Source organism: Pseudoliparis swirei, chromosome 18 (assembly GCF_029220125.1).
Source record: "Pseudoliparis swirei isolate HS2019 ecotype Mariana Trench chromosome 18, NWPU_hadal_v1, whole genome shotgun sequence".
NCBI classification, from domain to species: Eukaryota; Metazoa; Chordata; class Actinopteri; order Perciformes; family Liparidae; genus Pseudoliparis; species Pseudoliparis swirei.
In genome coordinates, this window is record NC_079405.1 from 21444318 (window position 1) to 21462146 (window position 17829).

At 48.5% G+C, this 17829-nt stretch overlaps 1 protein-coding gene and 1 long non-coding RNA gene across 2 annotated transcripts; both read left to right on the forward strand.

Annotated features, from left to right (window-relative positions):
• Positions 1 to 8404: 8404 nt before the first annotated feature.
• On the forward strand, positions 8405 to 10308 carry LOC130207982 (transcriptional protein SWT1-like). The gene is made up of 4 exons (XM_056436803.1): positions 8405 to 8465; positions 8550 to 8999; positions 9405 to 9503; positions 10109 to 10308. Exons 2-4 carry the CDS (start codon positions 8855 to 8857, stop codon positions 10306 to 10308), a joined length of 444 nt encoding a protein of 147 aa, XP_056292778.1. The 5' UTR covers positions 8405 to 8465; positions 8550 to 8854.
• Positions 10309 to 16709: 6401 nt separating this feature from the next.
• On the forward strand, positions 16710 to 17538 carry LOC130208258 (uncharacterized). Its single transcript, XR_008834392.1, has 2 exons — positions 16710 to 16854; positions 17206 to 17538. It is a non-coding gene; the product is annotated as an uncharacterized LOC130208258 (long non-coding RNA).
• Positions 17539 to 17829: the final 291 nt, after the last annotated feature.

Below are 17829 nucleotides of genomic sequence, written 5' to 3' on the forward strand. Positions count from 1 at the left end.
AATGCCCGGCGACCTCCGCTGCTGTAGTGGAGGACAGGGGACAGCTTCCGCCACCTGGTGGTCCTGTCCACCATGGTGAGAAGGTAAGTATATCCGGGAGGGGCAGGGGCCCACCAGGTCCACATTTACGTGGTCGCGCCTCTCCGGCACCACAACCGTGCCAAAGGGCCTTTGTATGGCGGTGCACCTTAGCGCTGGCACGCCACGCAAGAGCCAGCCCAGGCTCAAACGTGCTTCTGGAGACCTGGCCTAACAAACCTCACGCCCACCACTATAGTCGAGCCCTTCACACCAGGGTGGGAAAGGCCGTGGATGGTGTCGAAACCCGCCGCCGCCAGGCAGCAGGCACCAGCGGGCGCGGTTGACCGGTAGAGGTGTCGCAGAGGAGGGTGGCGTCGGCTGTGTCGAACACCACGCCTCCAGCCGTGGTGCAGTAGGAGCCGACCGGAAGGCTTGAATGTCTGAGTCCGTGGCTTGGTCCGCCGCCATAGCGGCGTAGTCGAGCCCCGTGGACGGACCCGACGACCACCGAGAGAGGCAGTCGGCGACAAGGTTGTCCTTGCCCGACACGTGCTGGATGTCCGTGGTGAACTCGAAATCGCCGAGCTGACGCTGCTGACGCCCCGACCACGGTTCCGCGGTCTTGGCCATGGAGAACGTCAGCGGCTTGTGATCCACGAACGCAGTGAAACGCCTGCCCTCAACAAGAACCTAAAGTATCTGGTGGCAAGGAAAAGTCCCAGCAGTTCCCTGTCAAAGGTGCTGTATTTGCGCTCGTTTCACGGAGCTGTTTGCTGAAGAACGCCAGCGGCTGCCAGGCACCCCCCACCCACTGCTCGCACACCGCCCCCACCGCGTAGTCAGAGGCGTCCGTGGTGAGGGCGATGGCAGCGGAGACGTGCGCCAGCAGAGCAGCATCGGCCAGCGCGGCCTTGGCCCCAGTGAAGGCTATGTCCCTCTCCGAGGACCAGTCCAACCCATCTTTGGGCAGCTTTCCATACAGGGCCTCGTACATAGGGCGCATGAGGTGGGCAGCATGGGAAGGAAACGGTTGTAAAGTTCACCATGCCCAGAAACTCCTGTAGAGACTGTATGCGTGCGGGCGAGGAAACCTGCGACGGCCTCCACCCTGGCGGGAAGGGGGACGGCTCCCAGCGGAGTGACGTGGTGGCCGAGGAAGGTGATGGCCGACAGGCCAAACTGGCACTTAGCTGGGTTGACGATGAGGCCATGTCCACCGAGGCGCTCGACCAGCTGCTGGAGGTGAGTCATGTGATCCTCCATGGATGCACTGGCCACTAGAATGTCGTCTAAATAAACAAACAAAAAAGGCATGTCTCGAAGAACGGAGTCCATCAGGCGCTGAAACGTCTGCGCCGCCTTTGAGGCCAAACGCATACGTCAAAACTCAAACAGTCCAAAGGGCGTGATGACGGCCGTCTTTGGGACATCCTGTGGGTGGACTGGCACCTGGTGGTATCCCTGCACCAGGTCCACCTTGGAGAAGACGACCCCTGCCAGGTGGGCAGAGAAGTCCTGTATGCGGACGGGTACCGTCAGCAGCGGTGGCATTGTTAAGGCGCGGAAATCGCCGCACGGGCGCCAACCCCGTCGGCCTTAGTAACCATGTGTAGGGGGCGCCATGGACTGTTTGATCGGCGCACAATGCCGAGGCGCCCATGGTCGAGAACTCCCCTGGCGATCGCAAGCTTGGCTGAGTCAAGGCGGCGGGCCCGGGCGAGACAGGGAACCCACGGTGGTGATATGGTGCTCCACGCCATGCTTAGCCACTGCAGACGAGAACGTGGGTGTGGTGAGGTCGGGGAACTGGGCGGTAGGCGCTGATACGGGTCCCCGTGGCCAGCGTGTTTGACAGGCAGAGCGCCCAGCCCCCAGCGTACAGTGCGAGGCAAAGAAAGGGCATCAATCAGGCGGCAGTTCTTACGTCCACCAGCAGGCTGAAAGGACAGATGAAATGTGAGCCCAGGAGAGGCGGCGATACGGCAGCCACAACAAAGTCCGAGCCGACGATGCGCCCGCCAAAACACACCTCCACTTGCCTGGTGCCGAGGGTACGTATGGGCGTGCCGTTAGCAGCGTCCATCTGGGGCCGTGTCCACCGCCATGGTGTCCACGGGTTGAGCTGGCAGGATGCTGCGTCGCCGAGTCGACCAGCAGCCGCCGCCAGACAAGGAGTCAGCGATGAATAACAGCTTGCAGTCACGGCCGGCGCCATAGCCGCTAACGCGCCGGCCTGGCGTTTCCTGTGGCTTGAAACTGCATGGCTTACGGCACTGCTTGGCCTTGGCCCCAAACCTGGCATGGTAGTAACAGAGCCCGTCGTCGGGTTGGCGGCGGGCGTCACCGCAGCCGCAGTGTCTGTATAGTCCTCCATGGGCGGGCGGGTGCCCTGGTGGGGCAGCAGGGCATGGACAAACTGCTGCCGGTTGGCCAGGAAAACCCTGTCTGCTTCAGCAGCCAGAGCGCGATAGTCCTTGGACGAGGCGCGTGGGGAACTGGCTAGTGCCGTGCGTACAGGCACTGGGAGCTGCCTCAGGAAAATGTGCGTAAAAGGAAAGAGGATCAGCCGATCCTAGCACGGCTAGCATTTTTCCATCATCTCGACGGCCTGCTGTCGCCGAGGCCGTTGAGGGAGAGCAGGCGGTCCGCCTTCTCCAGTTCAGACAGTTCGAAAAGTTTCAGAAGGAATGTCTTTAGTGCTTCGTACTTGCCGGCAGCCGGTGGAGCCTCCAGCAGCATCATCGCTCGTGCTGTCGTCGAAGCATCCAAAGCGCCACAACGTGGAAGTACTGTGACATCCTGCTTTATTCCTCTGAGCTGGAATTGGGCTTCTATGTGCTGAAACCACGGCCGTGGGTTATGCTGCCAAACGTCTGGCAACTTGACGGTAGTGGCGTAGACGTTAGCCATGTCGTTAGCCCCGGCGCTCGGTACGGGCGGTGCGGCGGGAACGTCAACCACGGCGTCGTTTTCGTTGTCGGACATGTCGTATTCACTCACGGGGTCACCAGTGTAGAGTTAGGAAACAGCGAGGCAGTAGACGTAGTTGCAGTCGAGGTAGTTTACTCCAACTCCACATAACATGTACAATACTTGTGCATCAAGATAGCAGCGTGACAACAACAACCCCTTCCGGAAACGGAAGCCCTAGACTAAATAACCCGCCACTCTTAAAGGCACAGTAGCTCTTAGGTGAATGTCTCTCACCGTCTGTATGTGGGTCACCACAAAAGTATAATTACACATAACAAGTACATGTGTTAACGTATCAAACCGTAAGCTTGTACTACACGGGGTGGTGTGTATTTTAGAAAGCAAAAGAAAAGAGTGGCTCACACCGTATCAATAATAGGAGCGGGTATAATAAATAACCACCGGTGATAAACTGAAAAATAAAATAGTCCTCTTATCAGGAGCAGAGCCTGTACATATAACCACCCCGTGTACCTGTTGATATGACCGTGATCGTGCCCTTTAGCCGGCTATCCGTCGGGCGTAGAAGGCTCTTGCTTCGTCCGGGGTGTCAAAGTAGACGGTTTCTCCTTCAAAGGTGACGCGAGGCGGCGGTGTAGCAGTCCGAAAGCGGACGCCTTTTCTGTACAGTTCTTGCTTAATGTCATTGAACGCCGCTCTCTGTTTGGCAAGTGAAGAGCTCATGTCCTGGTACACTCTCAAAGACACATTGCGGAACTTTAGTTTGTGTTTCATGGCCCATCTTAACATTTTGTCCTTATCCGAATAGCTATGAAAGCACAGAATAAAAGACCTGGACTTGGTGGAGCCTCGTTCTGGTACCGGTCCGGTGCGATGTGCGCGGTCAATCAGCGGAGGTGAAGCGAACACCTCCCGCCCCGCCGTCTCCATTAGCAGGTCCGCCATAAACTGCTTCGGGTCCCTGCCAGTTTCGCTGCCCTCTGGTACGTTGACAATACGTCAACGCTCTGAAGACAGTGGAGATGGTTGTGGATTTCAGGAGGAATGCAGCCCCACCCGCCCCTCTCATCCTGTGTGACTCCCCCGTCGACGCTGTGGAGTCCCTCCGCTTCCTGGGCTCCATCATCACCCAGGACCTCAAGTGGGAGCTGAACATCGGCTCCATCACCAAGAAGGCCCAGCAGAGGATGTTCTTCCTGAGGCAGCTGAGGAAATTCAACCTGCCAGGGAAGATGATGGTACAATTCTACACGGCCATCGTTGAGTCCATCATCTGCTCCTCCATCACCGTCTGGCACCCTGCAGCCACAGCCAAAGACAAGTGCAGGCTGCAGAGCATCATCCGCCGGCCGAGAGGGTTATCGGCTGCAATCTGCCTTCCTCCAGGTCCTGTTCACTTCCAGGTCACTGAAGCGGGCCAGAAAGATTGTCGCTGACCCTCCACCCTGGACACTCCTGTTCGAGTCCCTCCTCGGGAGGAGGCTGCGTCTATCATGACAAAGACCACCCGCACACCAAAGTTTTTCCGTCGGCAGTCGGGCTCATCAATGGAACCGGACTGACTGACTGTCACCCCAGGACTACCACCTCTTCTTCCACCTTCCTCTCTCCTCCTTCTTCCGCTCCTTCCTCTTCCTCTTCCTCCCACTCCTTCTTCTTCCCTCCTCCACACACATCACTTTAACATGCACTTTAACTTGAGGCCTCCTCCACACACGTGCCACTTTATTTGCATGCACTTTAACTTAAACACACGCCACGCGTAACATACACTTTTAACTAAAACACACCACTTGAAGCACACACCCAAACACTTTCACATTACTTGTTGTCTTTCTGTCGTGTTGATTGTTGTTTGTTTGTCATGTCCAAATGTTGCACCTTCCACCAAAAAAAATTCCTCGTTTGTGTAAACATTCCTGGCAATAAAACTGTTTCTGATTCTGATTCTGATTCTGAATACGGAGGTTGGACCTTCGGGACCTCTTTTCCAGGTCCTCCACACGGTCGTGGAGCAGCTTATTCCGGGCCTGCATGGCTTTAATGGTCGCTTCGACCGAAGTGAGCCGTTCAAAGTTCGTACCCACTATCGTCTCCGTGTCGGTGAGACGCTTATTAAATGAAATCACATCCCCTCGCAGCGCGTCCATCGAGACCCGGAGTGACTGAGATGAAGTAAGTATCAGCGCCGTCATGTCTTCCTTCATACCGGTACGGTGGGTTTCCAGGAGGGACGACAGCTGCCGCATCGTGACGGGCTCCCCCACGCTCTCGGGGGCTGAGTGGGTTTCCTCACCTGGGGATTCGCTCGCAGCCGTTCTGGCAAACCGTCCGACGGCTCAGGAAGGGAAAGCAGGGTCTACCCCAGGCTGTTCTCAGCGTGGGGGGGGAGCTGCTGACCCGGACAGGGGACATCGTCGGACGGTGGAAAGAATACTTTGAGGAACTCCTAACATGTCCCCTCTAAAGGGGGCAGTGCCTGTAGACTTGGGGGGGGGGGTCTCACCAATATCCCTGGCAGAGGCCGCTAAGGTTGTTAAAAAGCTCCTTGGTGGCAAGGCGCCGGGGGTGGATGAGATCCGCCCTGAGATGCTGAAGGCGCTGGACATTGTTGGGCTGTCTTGGCTGACACGCCTCTTCAATGTCGCATGGGGGTCAGGAACAGTGCCCTTGGACTGGCAGACCGGGGTGGTGGTTCCCATTTTCAAAAGGGGACCGGAGTGTGCTCGAACTATCGTGGAATCACACTTCTCAGCCTCCTGGGAAAGTTTATGCCAGGGTACTGGAAAGGAGGCTCCGTCCGCTGGTCGCACCTCAGATACAAGCCCAGCCGTGCAGATTCCGTCCCGGTCGCTGTACTGTGGACCAGCTCCTCACCCGCAAGGGTCCTCGAGGGTCCTGGGAGTTTGCCCAACCAGTCTTCATGTTTTTGTGGACTTGGAGAAGGCTTTCGACCGGGTCCCTCGGGAATTGTTGTGGGGTGCTGCGGGGTATGGGGTTCCGGACCCGTTGCTACGGGCTATCCGGTCTCTGTCGCCTGCAGTAGGAGCTGTGTTCGCATCCTCGGCAGTAAGTCAGACACGTGCCGGTGGGTGTTGGTCTCCGCCAGGGCTGCCCTTTATCACCGGTCCTGTTTGTGATTTTCATGGACAGGATATCTAGGCGCAGCCTGGGGTGGAGCAGGTCAGGTTTGGGGTCTTGGGATCGCCTCTCTTCTGTTTGCAGATGATGTGGTCCTGTTAGCATCCTCAGACCATGACCTCCGGCACTCACTGGGCGTTTGCTGCCGAGTGTGAAGCGGCAGGGATGAGAGTCAGCACCGCCAAATCTGAGGCCATGGTGCTCTGCGGAAACCGTGGATTGCTCCTCCAGGTGGGGACAGAGTGCCTGCCCCAATCGAAGGAGTTCAAGTATCTCGGGGTCTTGTTCACGAGTGAGGGTAAGATGGAGCGGAGATCGACAGGCGGATCGGTGCAGCTGCAGCAGTAAAACAGCCGCTGTACCGGTCTGTCTTGGTGAAGAGAGAGCTGAGCCGAAGGCGAAGCTCTCAATTTACTGGTCGGTCTCGTTCCAACCCTCACCTATGGTCATGAACTTTGGGTAGTGACCGAAAGAACAGGTCGTGAATACAAGCGGCCAAAATGAGTTTCCTCCGTGGGGTGGCGGGCTCAGCCTTAGAGATAGGGTAAGGAGCTCGGACATCAGGAGGAACTTGAGTCGAGCCGCTACTCCTTCGCATCGAAAGGAGTCAGCTGAGGTGGTTCGGGCATCTGATTCGGATGCCTCCTGGACGCCTCCCGTTAGAGGTTTTCCAGGCACGTCCTACTGGGAGGAGGCCCCGGGGAAGACCCAGGACACGCTGGAGAGATTATATCTCCCGGCTGGCCTGGGAACGCCTCGGGATCCCCCAGAATGAGCTGGAAAGTGTCGCGGGCGAGAGGGAAGTCTGGGTCAAGCTGCTGGGTCTGCTGCCCCCGCGACCCGACCCCGGAATAAGCGGATGAGAATGGATAATTTGTATTTGGCCCCTAAAAACGGGTCCCACCAGTTGAGAATCACTCATCTAAAGTATGCAAAGAAGAGACTAAGCATCTGCTCACAAAGAAATAATGTCATCACACAATCAATAGCTGAAAAAGACAGAAAAGAAATTATCATAAAAAACCTGCTCCAAGAAAGTATGATTTCCAATTTTGTTTCTATTTCATTTATTTCTAATTCTAATAATAAAATGTATTGGTGTTGATATGGAATCATCAAAAGTTGCTTTCTCCCTCCCCACTTCCTGTTCTCCCAGCCGTGGGCTTCCCCATCGTCCTGATCCCCTGGGTGGTCCTGCAGGAGCTGGACTCCCTGAAAAAGACCCTAACCCTAATCCTTCAGACAATACAACATCAAAAGGTCATACATCAAAAGAAAACAGGCATGAACCCCAACAACACCCCTCCGTGGGGTTCCTCCCTCCCTCTGTGCTCTCCTTCCTCTCCAGCAACGATAAGAACCTCTGCAGCAAGGCCCTCCTGAGCGGAGTGAACGCGCTCAGCAAGAACGACCTGGAGGACCAGAGTAGACAGTCCAGACGCGGCCTCCATCCCCCGCAGCACACACACACACACACACACACACACACACACACCAGCCCGGCCACGCAGTCGAGAGGGAACAGGAAGAGGAAGTGGCCTCCCTGTGGAAGGTGAGCCGAGGGTCAATGGGGACGGGTGTTTGGCCATTTTCCATCACGGTGGGAATACTTAACAGCACATTCCATAATATGTGTTGAAACGAGCGAATAAACGCCATTCTGATTGCAACCTTGCCTGTGTGTGAATCCTTTGAGCCGCGGATACCCACGAACCTGTCACAGTGTATATTTTTGTATTTATGCATGTATTTCTGTAGGTGACACAGACAGCCAGCAGCTGAGGCCCAGAGACAATAAAGAGGAGACCCGGTGGGTCTCGAGCCGCCGCGAGCTCGCCGACTGTCTGGTGGAGGTTCTGTCCGACGTGTTGGAGCTGGAGATGAAGGCCGTCCAGACCACATTGAGCCTGTGATGTCTCTGCTGCTCTCAGATCGTGTTCCTGAAGCCGCCGTGGACTCTCCACGATGTCCTGCGGTGCTTGAAGAAGCACTGGATCGCTGTGTTCGGCCAGGTGGCCCCACGGAGGCAGCTGGACAACGTATTACACCTGATCGACTTCTTCAACTCAGGTCATTATCCGAGTCGTTTTCAACAGTCTTCAAGTTTATAAATGTTTTTTAAAATGTGTTACCCAGATAAAGAGTTCCTGTATAGTCTTTGGGGTTTTTGGCCTTGAATCTGTTGCAACGATGAACACTTCACTATATATAATTCATGACCTTGACATGAAAAAAACAAATAGATGATACAGCGCTGGGGAACCACCGAGGACTGAAGGTGAGTGATGGATGTTGAAGACCACCTTTCAGACATTATAATCCAACTTGGATGGAACAACTTCGTGACCTTAATGACACCCAGCAACACGGTGAGATTATAATCCATTTAAATGCCAGAAGCAAGTAATTATTTGTTTTTAAGATGTTTTTTTCTTTATTTGTGTTAGAGCTAGAGAGACACACAAGCAGCACAGGGGAGGATCTGCAGCAAAGGGACCACCGGAAATCAAACCTTGGCCGCCATGATGACGACATGTGGCACTTGAGTGTGAATCTAGCCTTTTCATTTTTATTTACAACATTAGCATTGAAAAGAGCAAAAGTAGTATTCATTTAATCTGAACGAGTCACTTTGTTTTCACATTTATTGCTTTTCTTGACATTTCTTTTCACACACAATTTATTGTAATTCATTGTGTCAGTTAGCGTATTAAATGACATCTGCATTATATAAAAAAAACGCCATGGCCGTGTTTACATGTCGTTTGCTGCTCTGCAGATGCAGGTGATGGAACAGCTCACGCGCTCCGGGAGGCGACTGGAGGTGAACGGTCTGCAGGTCTACGCGGAGCTCACCTGCATGGACATCGACCCGCCACGGGAGGGCGCTACAGACTCACTATGTACGTAGTGTTGCATTGAGAGATGATAAGTGGAAATTTATATTCTCTGTGGAACGTAGTCTGAAATGTTAATAAAACAGAACAAAGTCATCACAAAATGATGTCTAGTGAAAAAATTACAAATCTGATCCGTACACATAAATAAATATATATTAATTGTTTTGTGCAACCAAATCGTCCAAACCCCAAACAACCGACACATAGTTGGTATTTATGAATAAAACTAATTAATAAACTATCAAAATTCTGTTTAATGAAGAAAAGAAAAAGATTCTTATCGTAACCCACACAGGGTCTGAACATTGGCTGAAGTTATGTCCATTTTAATTTAAGTTTTATTTTATCGTTGTTAACTTTTGACAATCAACAACAAACTATAATACGTATGAACTTTTCTTTTGACAGCTAAACAAGCTCCTCGGCAAGACCTCCTTGTTCTGGATACAAACGTTCTGATCAGTCACCTGGATTACGTGAAGAAGATCAAAGCCCACGGCCTTGGAGGTGATTAGAAGGATTAAATAATGATTTATGGTGATTTAATATGTTAAATAATTATGCTTGTTCAGCTGGGGGCCCCATGCTTGAAGTTCTTCTGCAGCAGATATTATATATATTCCTTGTCCTCAAATTTTCCAGATAATTGTAATTACTTTAATAGTATTTAATAGTATAGTTATCTTAGCAGGAAGGATCTGGAGGGATTTCTATTGGGAGAAGCTGGATTTTATATTCAGTAGGATGTTTAATTTAATTATCCTAAAATCCCTAACCCCCAAAAAATCCCTTCAAAATAAAATCACAGGATAAAAAAATAAATAAAAAATTATAATTTGTATTTGGCCCCTAAAAACGGGTCCCACCAGTTGAGAATCACTCATCTAAAGTATGCAAAGAAGAGACTAAGCATCTGCTCACAAAGAAATAATGTCATCACACAATCAATAGCTGAAAAAGACAGAAAAGAAATTATCATAAAAAACCTGCTCCAAGAAAGTATGATTTCCAATTTTGTTTCTATTTCATTTATTTCTAATAATAAAATGTATTGGTGTTGATATGGAATCATCAAAAGTTGCTTTCTCCCTCCCCACTTCCTGTTCTCCCAGCCGTGGGCTTCCCCATCGTGCTGATCCCCTGGGTGGTCCTGCAGGAGCTGGACTCCCTGAAAAAGAGGCGGGGCACGTCGAGCTCCGTGGCCCGCCGGGCGCCTCTCGCCATGTCGTACATCAACGCATGTCTGAAGAAGCGGGAGCCCAAGCTGTGGGGCCAGTCCATGCAGCAGGACGTCGCCATCAGCAGTGAGTGACTCATTCAGGGACAACAGGGATGTTCTGTGGTTGTTACACATTTATTACAACCGAGAACGGACGCTGACGGTTCACCTTTAAAAACCTCGTCCCCCCGAATGGGATGAAAGTGACACATTTTGGTCAAACTGTGTAAAATATTACAATAAACATATATATTGAGTGAAGATAGAAAAGGAAGAAAATGGATTCAAATTCTGACAACGGAAAGCGAGGTGAGAAGAACAGGGCAGGTGCATAACCAGCTAGCCTAAAACAACTGACGGACTTGCTAGCACCCATCGGCAAACAACTGGAGGAGGTGAAAAAGGAGGTTAAAGAAGTCAAACAAGGGATAATCGATGTCAGGAGAGAGGTAAAGGAAGAATTCGAAAAATTCCGGAAAGAAACAAAGAAAATTCGAAGGAATAAATGCCGACATGAAAACGCAGCGTGACCACATGGAGGAAGCCCAAACACGCGTAGCTGAACTGGAGGAATGGAAGCTAAGGGCGAAATGCTAACTATTGCGGCACGGACCCTACGGATGCAGGAGAAACTGACGGACCTCGAGGGCATGTCAAGGAGGAATAATATTCGCATCTTTGGCATACCGGAGGGCACGGAGGAGAATTCGACAAGCAAATATCTGGAGCGCTTCCTAACCACCGGACTCGAATTGCCTAGCGACACCCCACTCCAGCTACAGCGAGCACACAGAGCCCTGGCACAGAAGCCACCTCCGAACGCACCCCCAAGATCAGTGGTAGTGAACTTCCTACAATTCGAGACCAAGGAAATGGTGCTCAGTCACGCATGGAAGAGGAAAATCCACATAGGAGGGAAGAGGATTTTTTTCGACCATGACTATGCAACTGAAGTGGTCCAGAAAAGAAAAGCATACGGACCCATAAAGAAAATTCTAAAGGAAGAACAGATCCGTTTCCAGACCCCGCTAGCTAGGATGCGAATACACTGGGAAGCGGAGTCAAAACTACGACAGTGCAGAGGCGTGGCGAGGACATGGAGAAGAGAGGTTACGGGTGGATCTCCGGGAGAAGGCACCGCGACCGCAGGAGGAGAAGACACGAGACCCGGCAGAATGGCAACAGACGACCCGAAGCAAGGCGGGGAGGCGGCAGCGGCTGCTGCAAGGAGAAGCTGAAAGGGTTTCAACGGGGGAAATGAGTCTGGCTCGCTGGCCTGAATGGACGTGCTAAGGATTATGGAACCCAGTTTGTCGGCTGACAGGCATGTTAACGGACCTATAATAAATCCAACGCAACTGACGCCGATTGAGAGAGACTAAAAGGAGAGAGTTGGACATAACTAGACGGAGGGGAACCCTACGGAATGGGTTTGTTTTCGGTTCTAGAGAGGGGCCCTTTCTGAGAGAGAGGATACCCCCTCAACCTACCAACGGGACCTGGGGGAGACGACATCCCCTTCTTTGGAACAAGTTTGTGTTTTGTTTTATTGCATTTTATAATTTCATGTTATGTTTTATTTAGTGCTGTGAAAAATAACGCGTTAACTCAGTTAATTAAATTACAGGTTTAACTTCGTTACTTTTTTTAACGCATTTAACGCATGCGCAGAATGAGCTTCCAATCCGTCTGTTGTTGGTCGTCTCTCCAGCAGCATGTCATTCTGTCTCTACGTGTCGCGTTAACATGACTCCGATCCCCGTCTCGCCGGATGCCGGCGTGTGTGCGCACATCGGGACGAAAAAAAGTCACTTGCACCAATGTTTTAATGCAGGGGTGCTCAATATGTCGATCGCGGTTGCCGCAGAGTTCAGATGCCGGTCTTCGCGCATGAAAAGTCACTAGCACCCCCCTAACTGTTACTCATAAAATGTAGTCAAACAAAAACGGAGCAAATCACCGTGTTCATGGCCCGGGCAAAGACAGCGCGGTCTCCTGGCTTCAACACGTTACTGTCAGGGAAGACACAGCGCACCAAAAAAAGCGTTTTTTTGTAAAACGTTTTACCTTTTCTGATTCCGCTAGCTCTTTGCTAACTTCCGCTAGTACTTCCGCTAATACATCTACTTAGAAAGTGTATTCTGTACGTTTTCTCCGTCGAAATGTTGCAAGACCCGACTTGCTGCATTGATCGCGACTTTAGACATTGTGTGTTAGGGCTCCTCTTGTGAAAAATTATTACGAAATAAAAGAAAATGTATATGTTCTTTGCAAAGATGAGGATATGTTGAATGCTGGGATACCAAACATGCCCATGTTTATTAACGTGGTCTGCGTGAGCAAGCCGTTTAAAGGGAAGGGGAGGGTCTTAAGGGGCGTCCTCAGTGGAGTGGAAGAGGTTAACCCTCCTGTTACCTTTACATTTACTAACATATTTTACCCTCGGGGTCAATTTGACCCCAGCAATTAAAACCTACAGAAAATTATTAGAATTAATATTGTTTCCCAAGTTTAAGTGTGAGGTACTTTATGTTTGTTTGTTGACTACCTAAATAGCCCATTAAATATATAAAAAAGTTGATATTTCTTATATGTTTGACACAGTGAAAAACAGCCTGGGGGCAAATTGACAAAGAACACCGACATTAAACATTGAATGGGGTCAAATTGACCCGAAAGGTAACAGGAGGGTTAAACATTCTGTTTAGGATGAAGATGTATTAATGTTCCATATGGAAGAAAACTGCTAAATAACTGCTGAGTTGCAGCACCATTGTATAGAAGAATGTATCAATGTATATATCCGTCTTTTGTCATAAATCTCTATGTTCTCACAAAATATACCGAGAATATCGGTAATATGTGATTAATCATGATTAATCCACAAAAACCTGTGATTAACCCGATTAAAAATTTTAATCGTTTCACAGCCCTAGTTTTATTGCACGTTATGCAATGTTGAATGTTCCTTATGTATTCAACCTACTGCTGTTCAGGTCGCTTAATAGGGCTATTGATCTAGGAATAGATGGGTTAGACTGGTGTCACTTAATGTTAATGGCTTGAATACCCCCAAGAAAAGGGACATGGTTATGACTAAAGTAAAGAAGGATGGAGCCCAAATTATATATCTGCAGGAGACTCACCTTAACAAAGTAGAACATGACAAGCTAAAGAGTGCAGTTATAGAAATTTGTACAGTAGTTCGTTTAAGGGAGGTCCCAGAAGAGGTGTGACGATTATGATATCAAACCAGGTACAATACGAATACGAAAAAGAGATAAGAGATGGGAGGAAGATATATTATTGTGAAAGGAAGCTCGACAATGTGATGGTTACTCTGGTGAATGTGTATGCGCCTCAGACTGTGACAAACACTTCTTTAGACTGCTATTTGATGTTATACGCGGAAACAGAGGGTATTTTAATTTGTGGGGATATGAATGTAGTTTTAAATTATAACATGGACACAACAAGCCTTAAAAATCAAAATACAAATATCAAGATACGTAAATACATTATTGGAGGAGATGGGATTGGTCGATATATGGAGAATCTACATCCACTAGAGAAGGACTTCACGCATTATTCGGTGCATAAAGTACACTCGAGAATAGATTATTTGTTTGTGGATTCAGGAAATGTCCACAGGGTTAATGAATGTCATATAGGAGGGGCAGATGTGTCTGATCATAACTCGCTGTACCTTGACATAGGCATCAGTAACAGGAAAAGAATAACCAATTGGAGATTGAACGTGGGTCTACTGAATAATGAACAAAGGAAGGACAAAATCAAATTGGAAATACAAAAATATGTTAAGGAAAATGACAATGAGATGGTGGAGCCAACGATGGTTTGGGACGCTTTGAAGGCAGTTATGAGGGGGAGATTAATTTCGGAAGCGACATTCGCAAAAAAAATGAAATTAAAAACTTATTCGGAAAATATAGAAAAACAGAGCATTGGAAAGGGATTACCAGAATTCAGCTGACTTGGACACACAAAAGAAAATTAAGCTCGTAAAATTAGAGATAGGGAAACATCTAACAGAGGAGATGGAACGGAAGATTCTCTTCTATAAGCAAAGTTATTATGAGATAGGCCCGAGAGCCACTAAATTACTTGCGAGACGGACCCGTAAGCAACTAGCAACAAGTCAAATACATAAAATTAGGGACCCCCTTACAGACAATTGATAACAGAGCCAGAGGAGATAGAAAGAATATTCCAAAGATATTATGAGGAATTATATACACAGCCAGAGTCTGCACCAAGAGAGGAGATAGTCTTTTTTAGACACACTAGACCTACCAAAGATAGGACAGACACAGAACGATACCCTAACGAGTGATATCTCAATAGAGGAGGTGGTGGAGGCAATAAACAGATTAAAAATGCGAAGCGGGGGAGTGACTACCCGGGCGAATGATATAAGACATTCAAGGACGAACTGGCTCCGCTGTTAGTTAAATCTTTCAATTGGACATTACAAAAAGGCAAATTACCACCAACATGGACAGAAGCAATAATAACGGTCATACCTAAACCGGGAAAGATAGGAAATATGCGGAAATAATCGACCAATATCGATACTAAATTTGGATTACAAGTTATATACATCTATTATTGCTAAGCGAATGCAGGCCTTTACACAGGATTTGATCAACGAGGATCAAACGGGATTTGTGAACGGGCGACAGACGCACGATAACATTAGGACACTGCACATTATAGATCAGGCAAACAAACAGAAAAGAGACACGATACTGGTTAGTGTAGATGCCGAAAAGGCGTTTGACAGGGTAAATTGGACTTTCCTTTTCACAGTGCTAGAGAAATTCGGATTCAATGATAAATCAATACAGATTATTCGGACCCGATATCAACGACCTACAGCTAGAATCAAAATAAACGGGAGCCTATCTAACAAGTTCGATCTACAGAGATCAACCAGACAGGGATGCTGTTTGTCACCAACCCTGTTTGCATACTTTATTGAACCATTGGCCCAAGCCATACGGGAAAATAGACGAATCCAAGGAGTGACAGTGTGCGGGGTAGAACATAAGGTCAGCCTCTTCGCAGATGACGTCATTGCATACCTTGAACGGCCTGGTGAGTCGTTGCCAGAATTGCTAGATCTCTTGAACACATATGGAAACTATCAGGATACAAGATAAATATCACTAAAACCCATGGGAAATTTTAAAAACTGCGCCTTTTCAAAATGTACATTCACAGGAAAATGTCAAAACAATCCAAAAGAAAGCACTTGGAGTCTTCATCCTCAAGTGAAGAAGATACAAAGGTAAGAAGGTATTAGGATTAGGGCTGCAACAACGCATCGATAAAACCGCTAAAATCGATTATTAAAATAGTTGGCATGAATTTCATTATCGATTCGTTGTGTCATGCGATTATTACGGCTCAATAAGCCACGGAGTATAAACAAAGTTGAGTTGAGCGCAGAGCGGCTCAGGAGAAACCAGAGCTTAGCGGTGGGAGAGGAGAGACAGAACGCTGCGTTGTGAGAGCCAATCAGCGCTGAGCTGCTCCTCTGTTGATGAATCTAATTGGCTGCTGCTGCTCACGTGGCGCTGGATGCGGAAGTCATTCACGTAGTCGGAGAGTGGAGACATTCACGGAGCTAAGTGCGCCTCCGGGTGACGTTATGAACCCAGACACCAGGGCGCTAAATGTCACGACGTGTGTGGCATTTCCACAAGAGTATAACCAGGGTGTCCGCGGGTCCTTAAAAAGTCTTAAAAAGTCTTAAATTGCTTTTCCTAAAAATAAGGCCTTAAAAAGTCTTAAATTGTCTTAAATTCAGATTGGATTGGTCTTAAATTTTTGGGTGTCATGTCAGGGTTTTCCTGGGTCAAAATGGGTCTTGATTGCTCCCAAAAATATGTTGGCCAGCTGTCGCACCGTCTATTGTGCAGGTCGGGCTGTTGAGTGAGTGATCAGCAACTGGCCGCTCTGTCCATTCGCCCACCTCACAGTTGCGTATTGATCAGACAAGATAACACGCTTATCAACTCCAGTGTTTCCCCTATAACAGGGTGAAATCCCCCCCCCGCAACAATTCTCGGCTCGCGACAGAGCGATAGCGCCGGCATCGAAGCTGCCGTGATGCGCGCACGGGTGAGCACCGCGTGGTCCTATCAATCCCTACAACGTGAAGCATCGGCTACTTTAGAAAACATGGCAGGATGCAAGTTCAACAACGGCTTGAAAAGAGCGAGTGTTTCTGGTCACGGTGGGTGAAATGCTTCTGAATCTGCGTTATGTCGCGAGTCTTTCCAGCGGTGGAATCTCACGTGCAGAGCAGAAGCACAGAGACTAGCGAAGGCGCCATGGGCTGGCTGCTGCTCCGCGCTAGCTCCTGCTCCGCCGCTTAGCAGCGTCAACTACAACGCTGGAGGTCACCGGAGGAAATCCAGCGCCTTGCAACAAAGGCTCATCACGAAGACCAACGCTGCAGTCGTTCTTCATTCTGTTCCACGAGACTCTGGACCAGACCACCGCGAGCAGACAGCTGGACTTCATGTGCGTTATTGGTGAAATGACCACGTCCAGTCAGGATCCTGTGGAGCTCATGGGCCATGACACCAGGACCTACTTCAGCACCTCAAAGTAAGTCTAACATAAATATATGTATTAACTATCCTCTTGTATATGAGTATGTGTTTCATATAGTTAAGCTTTACTCATGTGTCAAGTTAATAACAGCTATGCATAGGCGCACTACACATTAATTAGACTAATTAAAAATTGTTTTAGAATGGTAGTAAGTAGAGTGGTGTTTACCTGTCAATATGTCTACATAGTGTTCACTAGGCTCAAGAGATGGCTCACGTTGCTTAATTTGTAAAAATAGTATTCATTCCTATTTATCCAGTCTGACATTAATCTGAAGTGGTGGTGTCATAAGAGATGTGGTGACTGTTGTTTGGCTAATGTCTGCCTTTTTTTCCTTTTTTCCAGGAGAATGGACCAAATGTCAACTGGAAGTTTTTATATTAATACAGTTTGAAAAGGATTGTTTTCCTAGTATATTCACAAAAGCTCAGGAGTAGACATGAACCTGTGCACAAACATCCATCACATAGAGACATGAGAACTCACACTCACTCACCCATTCTATTATGTAAATGAATTTGCATTTTAAAAGCAGCTGGAAATGTTATTTGTTATTTTTGTTCAAAAGGAACTATGTTGCATGTATTTTTTAAATATATTTACTTAATTTTAGAGACATTTGTTCATGGGACTTAAATGTTCTGAAAATGTATTAATAAATATAATTTACAACAGCAATGACATTTGTGTTATCCTTTTGCATTACACCATACTGTTAATTTTGAACAGACATCAGTGTGTTTACTTTGAATTAATTAATTTAGATTAATGTATATTTCCATCGTAAATTAGGTCTTAAATTTTATTTAGACGTGGTCTTAAAAAGTCTTAAAAAGTCTTAAATTTCACTGGTTTATTCCTGTAGACACCCTGATAACGTAGAAAACGTGGTTATTTATTCCGTGGCGGATAGCGGAAAATATTTTTCCACGGAGAAAGGCAACGGAGATAAGCCATGCCGCCACTCGC